Source organism: Catharus ustulatus, chromosome 9, assembly GCF_009819885.2.
Source record: "Catharus ustulatus isolate bCatUst1 chromosome 9, bCatUst1.pri.v2, whole genome shotgun sequence".
Classification (NCBI taxonomy): domain Eukaryota; kingdom Metazoa; phylum Chordata; class Aves; order Passeriformes; family Turdidae; genus Catharus; species Catharus ustulatus.
In genome coordinates this window covers 21,060,586-21,076,861 of record NC_046229.1, presented here as the reverse complement: position 1 = coordinate 21,076,861, position 16,276 = coordinate 21,060,586, and the positions used below count along the sequence as shown (strand labels likewise).

Sequence of the window (16,276 nt, the reverse complement as noted above, 5' to 3'; positions counted from 1 at the left end):
TCTCGGGAGCCCATGGCTGCCAGGTGAATGTGGGCAAGGGGGGCCGCGGCACCCCCATTCCCGGGTGGAAGCAGTCCCAGGAGCCCATGGCTGCCGGGTGAATGAGGGCAAGGGGGGCCGCGGCACCCGCCTTCCCGGGTCCAGGCAGTCCCGGGAGCCCACGGCTGCCGGGTGAATGTGGGCAAGGGGGGCTGCGGCACCCCCATTCCCGGGTGGAAGCAGTCCCAGGAGCCCATGGCTGCCGGGTGAATGAGGGCAAGGGGGGCCGCGGCACCCGCCTTCCCGGGTCCAGGCAGTCCCGGGAGCCCACGGCTGCCGGGTGAATGTGGGCAAGGGGGGCCGCGGCACCCCCATTCCCGGGTGGAAGCAGTCCCAGGAGCCCACGGCTGCCGGGTGAATGAGGGCAAGGGGGGCCGCGGCACCCCCCTTCCCAGGTGGAAGTAGTCCCGGGAGCCCACGGCTGCCAGATGAAGGTGGGCTAGGGGCCCCGCGGCACCCCCGCTCCTGGGTCCAGGCAGTCCCGGGGAGCCATGGCTGCCGGATGAAGGCAGGCTAGGGGGCCGGCAGCAGCCCCGTTCCTGGGTCCAGGCAGTCCTGGGGAGCCATGGCTGCCGCGTGAATGTGGGCTAGGAGGGCCACGGCAACCCCGCTCCTGGCTCCAGGCAGCCGCGGGAGCCCATGGCTGCCGGATGAAGGCAGGCTAGGGGGCCGGCAGCAGCCCCGTTCCTGGGTCCAGGCAGTCCTGGGGAGCCATGGCTGCCGCGTGAATGTGGGCTAGGAGGGCCACGGCAACCCCGCTCCTGGCTCCAGGCAGCCGCGGGAGCCCATGGCTGCCGGATGAAGGCAGGCTAGGGGGCCGGCAGCAGCCCCGTTCCTGGGTCCAGGCAGTCCTGGGGAGCCATGGCTGCCGCGTGAATGTGGGCTAGGGGGGCCGCGGCACCCCCCTTCTCAGGTGGAAGCAGTCCCGGGGGCCCATGGCTGCCGGTTCCAGGGTGGCTCGGTGGCTCGCGGCACCGCCCCTACCGGGTGGAGGCGGGCCCGGGGGCCAATGGCTGCCGGGTGGAGGCGGGGCCTCGGCCAGCAACCCCACGGGGTGAGCTGGGGGCGGGGCCTCACTGCAAAAAAAAAGTGCGCCTTATAGACCGGTGCGCCTTATCTGATCTACAAAGTTGCAAATTTTGCCGAATCCGGGGGGGTGCGCCTTATAGTCCGGTGCGCCTTATAGTTGTGAAATTACTGTAATTTTAATTAGTAGCAGCACAAATGTATTTTGAACACCTGAGCAAGTAATTATTTCATTCTGTATGTGACTACCTTGAAATGAGGCACCAAACAGCTGACAACTCTCCTGCTTTATGAGACTCTTCCACGTGAAAAGAGAGGAATATAATCTGTTCTCTTTTCCTTCTTCCAAATCTGAAGTCACCTCCCACCACAGTAAATATTTCAAGTGGCCATGTAGAAGCAGAATGTATCTCCTGCAAAATGTTGAAGGGAGAAGGACACACACTAGGTTACCTTTTGAAAAAAAAAACCCATAAAGACGAGTTTGAAAAAGTTTGGAAAAGAACTGCCATTTCTGAGAAGTAGAAGGAGTAGGAAGAGTTCAGACTGAAGATGTGAAGGACGTTGGGCTTCAGTAAAAAGTTCTCCACTGTTACCTCATTTGTTAGGATAAGGGTGAATTAAAACTCCATCTCACTGCAAAATCATACAAGCATCTTTAAAGATGTTCTATTCTTAGTTAGAACTCAACAGAAAATAAGACACAATATTTCAAACACTTTAAGGGAAATATGCATAAACAAAAAGTTAACTGTATCTTGTCAGTCTCACAGCTAATTTTTTCCTATACTGATATCTATTTGATTTCAATGAAAATTCTGGATGTACAAGAAATGTGAGATTGCACCATTAATTTTCCCAGAGATAAAAACTTATAAAAACTTATTTGCTAATTCAGATTCCTAAAAAGTTATTTGCAGAAATTGACCATAAAGTGACCCATAAATATTTACTTTAATTTCCAGAAAAGGGCCTAAGGGATATGCTGGAAACAGAAGGAATGAAAAAATCCCCAACACATAGATGTAGATGTGTAAGATGTGTACATATATATATATATACACATATATATATACACATATACATACATATATATGCATATGATTGTATGCTAGTCAGATTACTTGTTTCCTAATATTTTCAGGGTAGACAGATGCATTGAAACAAAGTTATTTATACCTGCAATTATTATTGGTTAAATAACAAATTTTATAAGTAAGTATCAGATCATTTGAGGCCAAAATTCTACTGAATTGTGTAGGACAAGAAAAATCTTGTTACTAGTTTTTTGTGTCTGCCTAAATAGAAAAGAGGAAGGGAAAAACAAAAGTGTATTTCATTTTGTGGCAGTTGATTTAATTCTTGTTAATCAACACTACACTGACATACGACATACCCTTAGTTTATTGCTATTGATGGGAAATATTGTCAGGGGAAAGAAAAGGTGTTTTTTAAAGTGATTAAAGAGCAATGAACTATAATATGACAAAATGTAAATTTTATCTTACTGATACAAAGAAATCTGCTCATAAAGTCCATTAGGCAGTAGAGTTGCACTTCAAAAGAAGTCACGGATGGATCAACAAAGCCATGTTCAAAGTAGACCAGATAAAACATTTAAGAGGTGTGTTGAGAGGATCATCTTCTAATTATAGTGTAACTGAAATGACCCCAATGGTCTTCTCCAACCCTCTGATCTCTAAGTGTGGGATAAACAGAACGTGGCATCTGAGTGTGAAGATCAAGTGAACAGAAGGCCACCTGTGTCTCTAGAAGATGAGTATTTTTTCCAAGTTAGCAGACATGTAAAAGGGCAATCGTATTTAATCTATAATAAATAGGAAGATAGTGATTATGGCTGAATTATGGGGAGTTTCCTTCTTCTAGAAAAAAACACAGCCCTCCACAGTGAAATTACATACCTTCTCCAGTTTCTCAGCTTTGTAAATATGCTGTAGACTTGTTAAGATCAAACTTGTCCAGTCTCATGTGAGGTGAAAAAAATTACTTGGCTGGTTGTACAATGAGGTTTTGATAGCCACACAGTTCCACAAGGAATATCAGCAGAGATAACGTGGTTTTCCTCCTGAAGAGGAGGATTTTTGAAGGGGACCATGACAGCACTCGTCACCCTGAAGTTATCCTAAAAAACTAATAATCCAGTCTGGGTTAGTCAATGGTCCCTAGAAAAAGAGAAATTGAGTACCCTAAAAGAACTGGTTCAAAAACAACTTTTAAAAAGCCACATCAAAAAAAACAGCAGTCCCTGAAATTCACTGGTGTTTGTCATTCACAAAAAAAACATCTAATTCCTGGAGGCTGCTTCAGGATCTCAGGAAAATTAATAAGCAAATTAAAGATATAGAATCTTTACAGCTGGGACTGCCTTCTCTTTCCATAGTTCCGGTGGCTCCATAGCCGCTTATCATCATACATTTAAAAAACTGTTTTTTCAATATTCCACTTCATCCAAAAAATTTGCCTTTTCAGTTCCAAGCATTAACAGACAAAAACCTCTGAAGAAATACCACTAAACTGTTTTGCCACAAAAAATAAAAAATTCACCTACCATCTGTCAATGATTTGTGGCTCGAGCTCTGGCTCCTGCTTGGCAGAAGCGTCCTTGAGCAATAATTCTACACTATATAGACAATTCACTTATTTCAGCTCCAAACCAGAAGGAAGTGAGAAAAGTTCGGACAGTGTTGTCACAGCAGTCCAAGAAGCAAGATCTCCACTGAAAAGATACAAAAAATTTCACCATTGAAGTACCTGAAGTAGAAAATGACAGAACAATCTATCAAGCCTCCAAAGATACAGCTCCAAACTAAAGTTACCACCTTGCAAGAGCTGCAGCAGATTTTAGGAAAAATCAACTAAATCAGACCAACTTTGAAAATTACCAATGATAAGCTTGCTCCAGTTTTTAATTTGCTCAGAAGAGACTGTGATATTACTTCTCCAAGATCTCTAACACCTGAAAAAAGCCCTTAAAAAAGTTAGTAAAGTTCTTCAATCAAAACAAGCTCATCAATGTGTACCATCACTGCCTTTTTTCCTTGTAATTCTGGAAAAAAACATGGAACTGTATAAATTCATATTTCAGTGAGACATTTCTAAAAGAGACCGCTTGTTAATAATAAAATGAATCTTTTTACCTTATAAATCCCCAAAGACAATTTTTGCTACTATAAAAATATTAGCTCAAATTGTAATCAAAGCCAGAAAAAAGTTGTTAGCAATAGCAAGTCAAAATTTTGCTACAATTTATTTGCCTTTTAAAAAAGAGTTTTTAGATTGAGGTTTGCAAAAAATCAGAGGATTGCAAATTGCATTGTTAAATTTTTCAAGTGTCTGTTCTATTCATTTTCCAGGTCATAAATTGCTGCAAGCAAAATTAAGTTTTAAAGAAAAGCCCATTTTAAGTAAAGCACCTCTAGAAGCTGTCATAGTATTTACTAATAGTTCAAGAAGAACACACAAATCAGTAGTCACATAGAAAAACTAAAAAACTAAAAAATCTAATATACAGACAGTAAAAAGTTTGCATCAATTTACAGAATTGGCAGCTGTAATCAAAGCATTTCAGCTTTCCTCAAAACGTTTTAATTTAATCACAGATTCAGCATATGTAGCTAAAATAGTTTAAAAAAATTAAAAATGGATTCTAAAGGATGTTAGTAATGATAATTTATGTCATTACCTTACATATCTATAGTATCTTGCAAAGTAAAACTAATCTGTATTTTGTTTCTCATATCAAAGCTCACTCTTCACTTCTAAGTTTTCCAGCAAAAAAATACGCAAGAGCCAATCAATTAACAGTAGATGTTGCCAACACCCTGCCCAATATTTTTAAACAAGCAAAGCTGAGTCATACCTTCTTTCATCAAAATGCACAGGCACTTGTGCGAACCTTTCACCTTGCTAAAAAGCAAGCAAAAGCAATTATAAGTGCCTGTCCTGACTGTCAATTGGTCCAGCCTCCTGTTTTGACAAGAGTAGTCAATCCACAAGGATTACAAAGTCTTAAATTGTCGCAAACAAACATCACAAAATATCTGTCTTTTAGTAAAATTAAAAACATTCGTGTGTCCGTGGACACTTTCTCAAGTGCAGTTTATGCCTCCCTGCGTACAAAAGAAGCAGCTAACCATGTGTATCAACATTTTTTGCAAGCTTTTGCTTCAATAAGTGTGCCACAGAAAATAAAAACAGATAATAGCCCTGCATACACAGCCAAAAAGTTGTCTAATTCGTCATACTTTTGTTATTCCTCACTCCTCCACGAGCCAAGCAATTGTTGAATCAACAAAAAGAAAAATTAACACAAACCACACCACAGATATTACTAAGTAAAGCCTTGTATGTTTAAAATTTTCTAAATAGTTCTCCTACAAAACTTAATCCACCAATTTTCAAGCATTTTTATAATAATACTCGAGCAAAACTAAAAGAAAATCCACCAGTTTTGATTAAAACTTTAAAAACAGAAAAAAATTAAAAACCCATTTCCTTTAATAACTTAAAGCAAGTTTTTCTTGTATCTCCACAAATACAAGACTCAACTAAATTCCAGCAAAAAATGTCAAACCTTATCAAATACTAAAGAGCGCTGACCACTCCATTAGCAAAAAAGAAACACAAACTTGCCAAAAATCTCTGTTCGCACCTAACACCTTGTGTTTCACCTACAAAAAATTGTGAACTTTAAGGGTTTTTTTTAAACTATTAATACTCTAAAATTTTGTCATGCATTAATTTAAGAAAAAAATAGCTTTTAATTTTGTACTTTGCTTTTGCTTTTTTGCTTTGCTTGCTATAAGTAGTACAAATTTGCCAATTAGCCAATCTAAAATAATTGTTTGAGTAAATTAATCTTTATAGTCCAAAGAAAAAGAAAAAATGTTAAAGTCAGTAAGTTAAAGGCCTGCCTGAATCCTCCAGGCAGAAGCCAGAGTACAAAAATGAAGTTAAATCCTTAGTATAAATTAAAACATGTTAAGCCACCCACACATAAAATGGAAGTCTAAGTAAAAGAAAAAGTTTAAGTATAAATGTAAGATTAAGTTTTAAGATAAATAAGTAATAAGTAAGTCAGTAAGTCAGTGAATAAGTTTCAGTAAGAGCTGCAGTGTTTTTAGTAAGTAAAAAGTTCAAAATACTAGAATGAAAAAACAAGTTCTATTAAAAGCTAAAATGCATACTATTTTTTAGTAAAAGCTCCAAAAACTCTGTTTAAAACACGACTTAGTCAAAATAAAACTCCAGTAAAAATATTGCTTACATTTTTAAAATGAACCAAAATAAATCATATACGTAGTTTATACGTATCCTAGCGTGTTAAAAAATCAAAACTTTCACAAGTTAAAAAAATTTAAATTTACACATTAACTTATTTTTAAAATCCAATATAAAATTATGTATTAAAAAAAGTCCTTTTCTGCCTTTGCTTTTTGCCTTTTTGCCATCACTTTGCCGTGCCTGTCAATGTCTCCAACACCCAAGAAGAAGATTGGCGTTCCAACAGCAACACTAGCCCTCTCTGAAACCCCCAAAAACAGCACCTGCTTTTGTTCAAACCTTTATGCTAAAACTTAGCATAAACTTTAATGGATAGAACTGTACCTTAAAAAACGAATACATTTTTACAATAAGTAACCTTTTAAACAACTACTAACTGCTTTAATCATTTAAAAATAACTCAACTCAAAAAGTGCAACAAAAGCACCAAGAAAGTTAACCCCACATTTTCCCATAATGTAAAAAAAAACAACAACAACAACAAAAAAAAACACAAAAAACCAAACCAAACAAACAAACAAAAAAAAAAAAAACAGTAAAATGGGTATTTATTGCAGCTATTTTGGCTTCTGTTTTGGCAGTTTTTACATGTGTAGGGGCTTTTTTTGCAGAACTGCCACATTCACTTTCCTTGGCAAACAGTGGGACATTCATGTAGAAATCACAACTTAATTTATGGTATTGAGGCTGACAATGAGTGGCAGCTATTACATGTAAAAGATGGCTAACTTTAAACATTTGTAGAAGAGATATGAAATGGATTCTAAAGAACAGTAGAAAACTTGATCCAAATCCATTGCTCATATTTTTCTGGCACATTTTCTTCTCTCTTTGTTTCATCTGTGCTGTCTTATCAAGAGATTTTAATATCCCATTCTTCTTTTATAGCTTACAAACCTGATACTAAAATATGGCAATCTATTTGTCAGCACAAGACATACTCTTATCATAAAGTAAATAGACAGTTTGCTACAGGTTACAGCACCATAAAGTTCTGTCATTCACAGCTGCTCTAAGACAGAATTTCTTTTCCCCACATTTCCCAGTTAAAGCATGCACGCCCTATTTACCAGACACAAACATGGTGCTTGTTGAACTACACTCAGTTTGGTCCTCCAGGCAAGTCATCCAGGACTTTTCCTCTTCTCTGTGTTCTGTCTTGTTCTAGCTATCATTTTTGTTAATATTGTTATTCCTTCTAGCTTTGCCACCTCTCTAATTGTTCTGCCTTGCTGTCTGTCCAGCACTGCTCAGACTGCTCTATCCTGTCCCTGTCCCCACTGCAAATTTCAGCTGTTCTTTACTAACTGCACTGTCTAGAAAAAGGCAGATTCAAGGAGTATTTGAGCAAAGGCAGAAATGTGCACAGAACCCAGACTGCTCTCGCAACTCTTGCTGCACCTTTACAGTAAAATATTGTCCTGCCATTTTCTACTAGACTACACAAATTACATGTTTAAATATAATCAAAAGGGTGATTACAAATGCTGAAGAGCAGGAGACAAAGGACAAGTTAAGAAAGGTTTAAATGTCTGTAGAGGTGTGGATGTATGTTTGTGAAGCTTCCCTCAGTTCCAAGGAACTTCCATTTAGAGAAATGCTATTCTTGGACTTGTATTGCTCTGTGAGAAGTGTTAGCACGTCTGCAGACCAAGGCTGCTGCTGCATCTATTGTGCTTTTAACAGCGGGATGTGACCCCATGACTTCTTAACAAATGCTTGTTAACCTCAGTTTTCTTGCTAACTAGGAGTATAAAATAGACTTTTCCCATTCACTTTGGTTTTAGTACCAGAAAAGGAGACATGGGAGAAAACAAGAAAATACCTGTGAGAAAAAAAAAATTACCCTTTTTGCCCTGGTGTCAATCTGTCCAACCACATGTTCCTTTCCTCTTCTTTTTACTGTTGCTAAACTCTACAACCACTGAGATTCTACTCAACTGGTTTCTAAATGACTAAAATTCAGTTCATAGATATTCTAAAGAGCGCTGAATTTTTTTTATTCTGTGAGCTCAGGTAGGAATTATTTGAGCTTAGTCATGACAATTTCCAAGGCACAGATATGCTTCCCAAACCTTAGAGACAGAAGAAGTTGGACAATAATAGTGTAATAAATGGCACATTTTTAAATACATAATAAATTCCAATACTTAAAATCTACCGTGAGGTCCTGTAAGATAGTGAATCAACATTTTAGTGACCACTTTCCACATACATTGTAAGGGAACAGCTCAGGAATAACACCAATGTAAATTAGGCCAAAATTTGAAGGTTCATTATTATAAAGATAATGAGTTCCATGTAGTCACTTTGCCCAAACCTTAAAGGTCAACTTTCTTCAAGGGTCTTCTGACTGACTTAATGCTCCAGAGTATTCAGAAGATTGCAGAAATTAGCACCCACAATTATTATAATTTGGCATCTACAAACACAAAGGAAGTACTAAGCTTCCAAAGGTTTTCTTCCAATTTCAATGAAAAATAAAATATGATGGCATATTTACCATGACATCACATTTTCTTTTTTGGGGGGAAGAAGGGAGCCGCAAGAAAACAGCAAACCAAAAAATCCCTAGTCACATAAATCTTGGAATAATAGGAAAGTTAATGCAGTTAATTAAGCTGGCTACTTCTCAGTGTTGTTGGCTGGATAATGCAGTTTAATTATTAGTTTAGGACCAAGAAATACCAAACATTTGTCATTCTCTGACAAACATTTGGTATTTCCTTTTCAACTCAGAAGTGCCACAGCACAGCTCATGCTTTACTGCTCTCCTATACGGTGTAAGTCTCTTTGTTAATCCTACACTAAATGCTCTGGATATTTATCCCAAACCTAAGTGCTTTAGTGTGCCAACTGGGTGAAAATCCAAGCACTCACTCTCACTTTGACTCCAGTGACTGGAGATAACTCACCATTATCATCTCAAACAGTGTCATCAGCATTCACTCTTACAACCATTCTGATTTAACATTAAGGCAAAATTAAAATTGCCACAGCATGAAAACAGAGGAAATATCTATATACTGTTCACAATTGTGCAATGAGACTAATACACTAAGACTGTTAAAAACACTGATTGCAGATAAACACACGATCAGCAATTTAAAAGTTCGTGTTGTCTGTTGAGTTTTTCATTTGTTTCCCCTTAAAAGAAAATAACTTGAATAAAATTTTTACAGTCTCCATAAAAGACACAATAGATTGTTAGTTTCCCTTTACAGAACTCCTCTTAGAAAAGTAATAGTGATTCAAGGAAATAATAAGCTGACACAAAGGCATGCAGAGCTGAACAAAAGTTTCTATATTTGCTGTTGCACTTAGCTGAGAAAATAAATTCCCATTAATAATTCAGTTAACAACTTTCTGGTCCACTCATAGACAGTACACTAGACGTTCATGGTTTTTCTAATCTCTCTGTTTATTTTCTCTTATCTGAAATAGACAATTTTAACCCTGGATTAAACCCACTAGAATGATAAATTATCAAATCATAGTTTATTTTCTCTGTTTGAATGAATGTGACAGTGTTTACTGCCTGAATGTGTCTCTCTCTCTCTCTCTATATATATATATATATCTAACTTAAATATGAGCAGTGAGCAATTGTACATACAAGCAGCTATTCACTTTATTGTGAATCACTTCCTTCAAATTCTGATAATTATTATGCTGAAAGCCCCATCTGGAGACAGAACTATGGTGGGGGAAAAAACCTCTAAATTAAAAAGGAGAAAAAAAAAGAGGAAGAGAAAAATAGAAAAAGAGGCAAAAAAAAAAAGGAAAAAATATAATTAACATAATTTACAATGCATTTATAGAATCATGGCTAAAATCACTGTTTGGCCAATGAAAGTGAGCACTATTTCTAACAGAAAATGGAATATTGCATTGTGCCACAAAATCCTGGTGCACAACAGGATGGTGGAGCAGATCTGCTGAATCATAAAATTGTTTTTAGAAGTTTGGATGAATGTGACAGCAAACGATGCAAGAGCTGAGGTTTTGCTTTGTCCAGGCACAAGCTGACTGTGGACCAGGCAAGCTGCTGGTTTCACTGATGCCACAGGCTGGAATAACTGATTGGCATGGCCCAGTTTCCTTCAGTGACCCAGACCCCAGGCTTGGTTTGTCATAAGGAAGGCATAAACTCTGTATGGAGGCACTGCTCATAGCTGACAGCCCTCAAGGTAGCTGCTCTGGGATACAAGTGTGTGTGCATGGATCAGCCCTGGAAATGTTGCATTTTAACTTAGCCAGGTGCTGGCTTGGATTCTTTTTCTTTTTTTTTTCCCTCTGGTGTTTTTGTTACATGGGAACTGGAGTGCTGCATTGCCTTAAAACTTACCACTGTATCACCACTAGTTATGAGGGGATAAAGTTACATCTAATTCTTTAAGGGAAAAACGGTACTCTTCAATTTTAATGCCATTTATTATTCATTAGAGAGTCACTCATGATCAAACCAGGGAAGGGCATATGGGGGAAATAGTAATACACAGACCAAACAAAGGAGGACATTTCTCCCAAATTACAATTTGGCTTCGACATGAATTGCAATAAATGGATCTTCAGCATCAGTATTAATCTGGAAATTAGCCATTCCATCACCAGAAACAAACACCTGCTTTCCAGTACATTTGCCGTCCTCTTTTTGTCCAGAAATAACATCACAGTAGGTACCAGCAGGCAGCCCAGTTTGTACATAAACATTCATATTCCTATGAGAAAATAAACATTATTTATGCATTGTTTCTAAAACAGGTATTTCAAATTGTGTGTAAGATTTCTGAACCTGATCTAACTCCCCTATTTGAAGGTCATTGTAAAACATGAGCTTTCTGATCCTACCCCTCCTCATTTTAGCTCTCTGGACCCAGCACACACTCAAATAACTCATGTTGGATTGCTGATGAGGGATGCTATTGTTCTCTCTGGGGACACTGTTTCTGTCACTGACTTACCAGTCATCATTATTGAAGATGATGAAGCCTTTATTACCACGGCCAAAGGCCACTTGATTGCTGCCATTGTCCCACCAGTTGGAGAAAGGCTCACCATCCACCACATTACGGAAGATAACCATGTTCCTGAAAACACAAACAATGTCTGTCACTGCACATGCATCAGCTCTAAAGCCACATGCAGCAGGAAGCAAAAGACACTGCTTCTACTTCTTGCTCCTCCCTGCCCAGTGTCCTACTTGATTTGGCGCCAGCGATGCTCACAAACCCAGTCGTTGCCACAGGTCGTGTCCTCGTTGATTGTGACAGGCTTTATGGAGCCATCCTCGTTACTTGGGGGTCCAACCCAGTCATTGATGTCCTGTCATTAAAGAGACAGCTTTATAACTTCTGACTGAAAATGCAGACAGCCCCACTAGAGAGCAAGGCTAATGGGAGCATCAGAGTTTCCCCAGCTACATCCAGCATGGGACAGGGAAATCACTTGACAAACTGAACCGTGCATTGAACCATTTCCCTGGTCCTCTTCTGACCCTTAATCCCCATGGATGCAGCTTCAGCATTAACAGCTCACCCTTCCATTTTCAAAATATCTTGGCCAGCGAAAACTTGACATCACACGTGTGAACCCATAGGGATGGGCAAGCATGAAACCAGATGCCATTTTATAGAGCCTGTTTGGTGGACAAACAAGGAATGAGACATGGAAGGAGGAACCTGCCAGAGAACACACAGACAAACCACCAAATGCAAGAAGCATCACTCAGACAAGAGCAATCCCTTACCTGGCATCCCAGAAGGTCAGAATAGAAGATCCACCAGCCCCGTGTCCTCTCTGGTTGTCGTGATTATCCACAAAGACCAAGGCTCTGTCGGAAGGCACAAAGCCCCAGCCTTCTCCCCAGTTCCTAAACAAAAACACAGGCTTGAAGCTACCCTGTCAATTGGTGTATCCAGTGAATCCTGGAGAAGCTGCAGCACCTTCATCCTTACTTTAAGTAGGCCATCTTTTCTCCGTTCCACTTGCGGATCACTGTCCCCAGTTTGGCACCGTATTTGAATTCTGTCACTCGGCCATTTCCAAAATAGTCGCTGCCTTTGATGGGCTCTCCACCCAAGTCAATTACCTGGTGCAGGAAAGAAAACCTGCATCCCATCTTGTCTCACAAAGACCAATAATGCAACGCAAAGAACTCAACACGAGTTCTTGCTTTACACTGAGAAGAAAGTATTACATATTTGTGCTGTGTAGATGAACAAAGAGTCAGTATCAGACATGAGGGACACATGTAAAAACATGACTGAAGGTAAGGAAAGGTAAAGACAACCTGTTGTGGAGACATTTTTAAAAATTGAAACCACCTTTGTCTGCAGGGCTGCTTTAAATAAATTGTGGGCTCCTTCTAGGTTAAATTTAGCCTAGATGTATTTTTGTTCCTCTGAAGGAGGAGACAAAAGAGATACAATAGACAAACATAAAGGAGAAAACATGGAGATTACCTCCTGGTAAATGAAAGGTTTAGTTCCTTCAGGAAACCACTGAATATTTAGATTATTCAGCTTGTCCAGAAATGCTCTTATGTCCCCAGGCCACATGTGCTTGGCAGCATCAAGTCTGAATCCTGCTACACCAATGTCAATGAGATGGTTCAGGTACTCCGCAACCTTTGAGCGCACATAGTCCTTCTCCAGGGCCAGATCCAGAAGGCTGACCAAGCGGCAGTCCCGGACCTGGGCAGCAGAAAAGAAAAAAAGTAATATATCTGTGTATTGCACCCAAGGAGGGGTGGAGGGGGGCTGGTGGTTAATGAGGTTGTATTGGATTGGGAAAAAAGGAGTGATATACAGAGTAAAGCCCTACTCTCCTGGAGACAGCTGAATGCCTGCCTTCCAATGGGAAGTGGCAAATGAATTCTTGTTTTACTTTGCTTGTGTGTATGGCTTTCTCTTTACCTATTAAACTATCTTTATCTCAATCCATGAGTTTTGTCAGTTTTACTCTTCGAATTCTTTGCTCCATCCCAACTGAAAGCAGGTGTTAGCTGCTGGCTGAGTTAAACCACAAGTCCTCTTTCATGCCAAGCACAGGACTCAAAGGGTTTGAATTAACAATGGCTATGATTAATGTGCTAGATGGAATTTGTGGCTGTTATTGCTGTCTGGCTAATAATTGACAGGCTCCTGTGCTTGCCATGGGGCTCACTGGCCTCACTGTGCATTAGAGTCCAGGGCTCATCAGTGGCTGCTTTGTGCTTTGGCTGCAGCTGCAGCCTGTGCTGCTGATCCCCTCACTCTGGGACGTTCCGATCCGGCACCAGCGATGGCCTGGGCTGGCACTGGCCGGGGCAGCACCGCTGCTCCTGTGCTGCTGCAGCTCCAGCCTGGGCTGGGGCCACGGGACTGGCACCTGGGGCTGAGAACAGGGGGAACAGGCACAGCTGGAAGTGTTAATCATTATGGTCTAGTCCAAAGGAACTGGGAGTGGACACTGTAATGGAAATAGTTTTAACTTGCTGGAATCCAGGATTTGAGATATGCGTTAGAGAGATTAGCATAGCAGGAGTCACCTGAACCAATGAAGGACAAGCCTTACATGAAGCAGTGCAAGTGCAGAAACATTATGATGTATTGTTGCAAAGTGGCTGAAGAGAGAGCTTGAGAAAGAACTGCTACGTATTCTAACTCCATAAACCAGCAAATTGTGTAACTGGAGCACCACCTTGTACTGCTGTCAATTTTCCAAGGGGTTCCTTATCATGATCAGCTGAGTTTATAAGCTATAAAAATGAGCTCACAAGCTGAGCTGAGTACACTGGGCTCAGCTCAGGAGCAAACATCTGCACATAGGTTCTTGATTCCTCAGTACTCAGAATACTTCACGCCACACGTACCTATGGTCAATACTTCGTTCATTTGTCAAGTGACTAAGCACAGATTTTGTGAGGCACTATACCATTGGATTTTACTGCAGAGATAACAGATCATGTCAAAAAAAAAAAAAGAAAAAAAAAGGAAAAATATTTGAAAATTTTGCCAGAGGAAGTTACCTGATATATATCACCATAATTTTCAATTTCTCCACTTCCAGAATGACATTTGCCATCATTGAAATCCCAGCCAGAGTACGGTACAGCTGGAAAATCTCTGTTTCCAGCATTAAAGTAGCTTCCACAGGTAGAATGGGTACCTGAGCCACCTGCAGCCCCACACATATGGTTGACCACAGCATCCACATAGATATGAACCTGGAAAAGCAATATGTGCATTTCAGTATGTTTTGCAGTAAAAGTGAAGTGATAGCCACAGCTTTACCACATCACTAATAAGTTGATTTTTTTCTCTTTCAGTTTCTTCTCATTTTACATGTCCTTTGAGGACAGCAGCAGCTTCCCTCAGCTGATACAGCACTTCTTGCTGTATCAGACACAGATTTTCAAGGCACTTACTCCAACATTGTTGCATCTGGTCACCATGTCTCTGAATTCCTCTTCATTTCCTGACCGAGTGCAGAGCTTGTAACTAACGGGCTGGTATCTTTCCCACCAGGGTCTGTTTGGGTTAGTAACGACAATATTTTCACTTGGAGGTGAAACCTGCAGATGAAATTATGTAGTTTGATGAGAAATCAAATGGTTTTATTTCAACATTTTAAGGGCAAAATCTGCACTCAGGAGGACCTCTGCCCTCAAGAGGAAAAGTTAGTACCCAACCCAGTCTCTCTCTCACAGCAGAAGTTCAGGTCTGTGAGATGTCTGTCTTGTACACTGGCAAGAAAGACATTTCGGGTTGTTCCCATGGGTTGCCTGGGTCCAGCATGGGTCTGCTTTCAAGGACATGTGCATGGAAGGGCTGAAGCCACAGGACTTATTTTTACCTGGAATAGTGACAGTCTTAGGAATGCCAAACCTCACTGATTCCATACTTCCTTTAGAACAAGGTAAAGAGCTTTACCTTCTACTTAGCTTTCAGAGGAAGTCTTTCAGAGGAAAGCATTCCCCTTTGTAACTGATCTGCTAGAGATACACCATGATTCACTGGTCCTGCAGGGTTAGGGGTGCTTCTACAACTTCCAACCCTCCCTCCTCAGCAGCAAAGTTTCTTAGAGATGATTGTCTCCAGCTCAGGCATTTTGACTTATTAATCAAATATTACAATGCCTTTTTCCTACTACTCACAGGAAACAACTCACCTGAACTCCTCCAAATCCATTAGGGGCTAAGTAGCGTTCACATTCCAGAGCAATGTCCTGCCAGCGCCATTCAAAGAGATGCACAATAGCGTTTCTCTTAGGGAGAGTGTTGGGGTCATACTGCCCCCAGCACAGCCCTGCAGCTGCGAGGAGAAGGAGGAGGACCTGCATGGTGCCTTCAGTGTAAGGCTGTGGTCTCTTCACTGGCTATTTATGTGCTTGCAAGATGACAAAGTTCCTGTAGCAGGTGTCGAAATTCACATGGATCAATGCTATCAGTTATTATTTAGATAGCTGGCTCAGTATCATTCCTTTGGTTTGTTTTTCTCCTGTATTACCCAACAGCTGAAGATAAAATATCTTTTCACAATGATTATACACCATCACAAACCAAGTGGTCTGTGAGCAGTGCACCCAAATCCAGAATTGCGTTCTTTCCAATCATGCAAAAATACTTCATCAGAAGTATTCCAAAACATCACACACAGACCCTCAAAGGGGTCTCTCGAACGTAAAAGGAATGTGAGGTGATTGAAAGATGACTGGAAATCTAATAGCATTAGGAGAATGAATGAGTTTGCCAGCATTCAGAAGTGTCTTGCTTTCAGGATTAAACTGAGCTCAGACCAGAGTATGAACAACTCGTGGTTTGACACTGGCCCAACACCAGGCACCCAGGAGAGTCACTCGCTCACCCTCCCCTGCTACAGCTGGGCAGGAGACAGAAAAAAAAATTAACAAAGGGCTCATGAGT

General features: G+C 40.6%; 1 protein-coding gene across 2 annotated transcripts; it reads right to left on the bottom strand.

Moving 5' to 3' along the window:
- Window positions 1-3,527: 3,527 nt before the first annotated feature.
- Window positions 3,528-16,240, bottom strand: LOC117000214 (pancreatic alpha-amylase). Of its 2 annotated transcripts, none has more exons than XM_033067672.2 (10): window positions 15,523-16,240; window positions 14,780-14,926; window positions 14,381-14,578; window positions 12,834-13,064; window positions 12,327-12,460; window positions 12,119-12,241; window positions 11,908-12,007; window positions 11,573-11,694; window positions 11,334-11,459; window positions 3,528-3,802 (listed from the first exon to the last, which is right to left on the bottom strand). In XM_033067672.2, the coding sequence occupies exons 1-10, from the start codon at window positions 15,691-15,693 to the stop codon at window positions 3,724-3,726; spliced, it is 1,431 nt and encodes a 476-aa protein (XP_032923563.1). In that variant the 5' UTR covers window positions 15,694-16,240; the 3' UTR covers window positions 3,528-3,723. The 2 variants fall into 2 exon arrangements, with proteins under 2 accessions (XP_032923563.1, XP_032923561.1); XM_033067670.2 differs by lacking the exon at window positions 3,528-3,802 and adding an exon at window positions 10,250-11,090.
- Window positions 16,241-16,276: the final 36 nt, after the last annotated feature.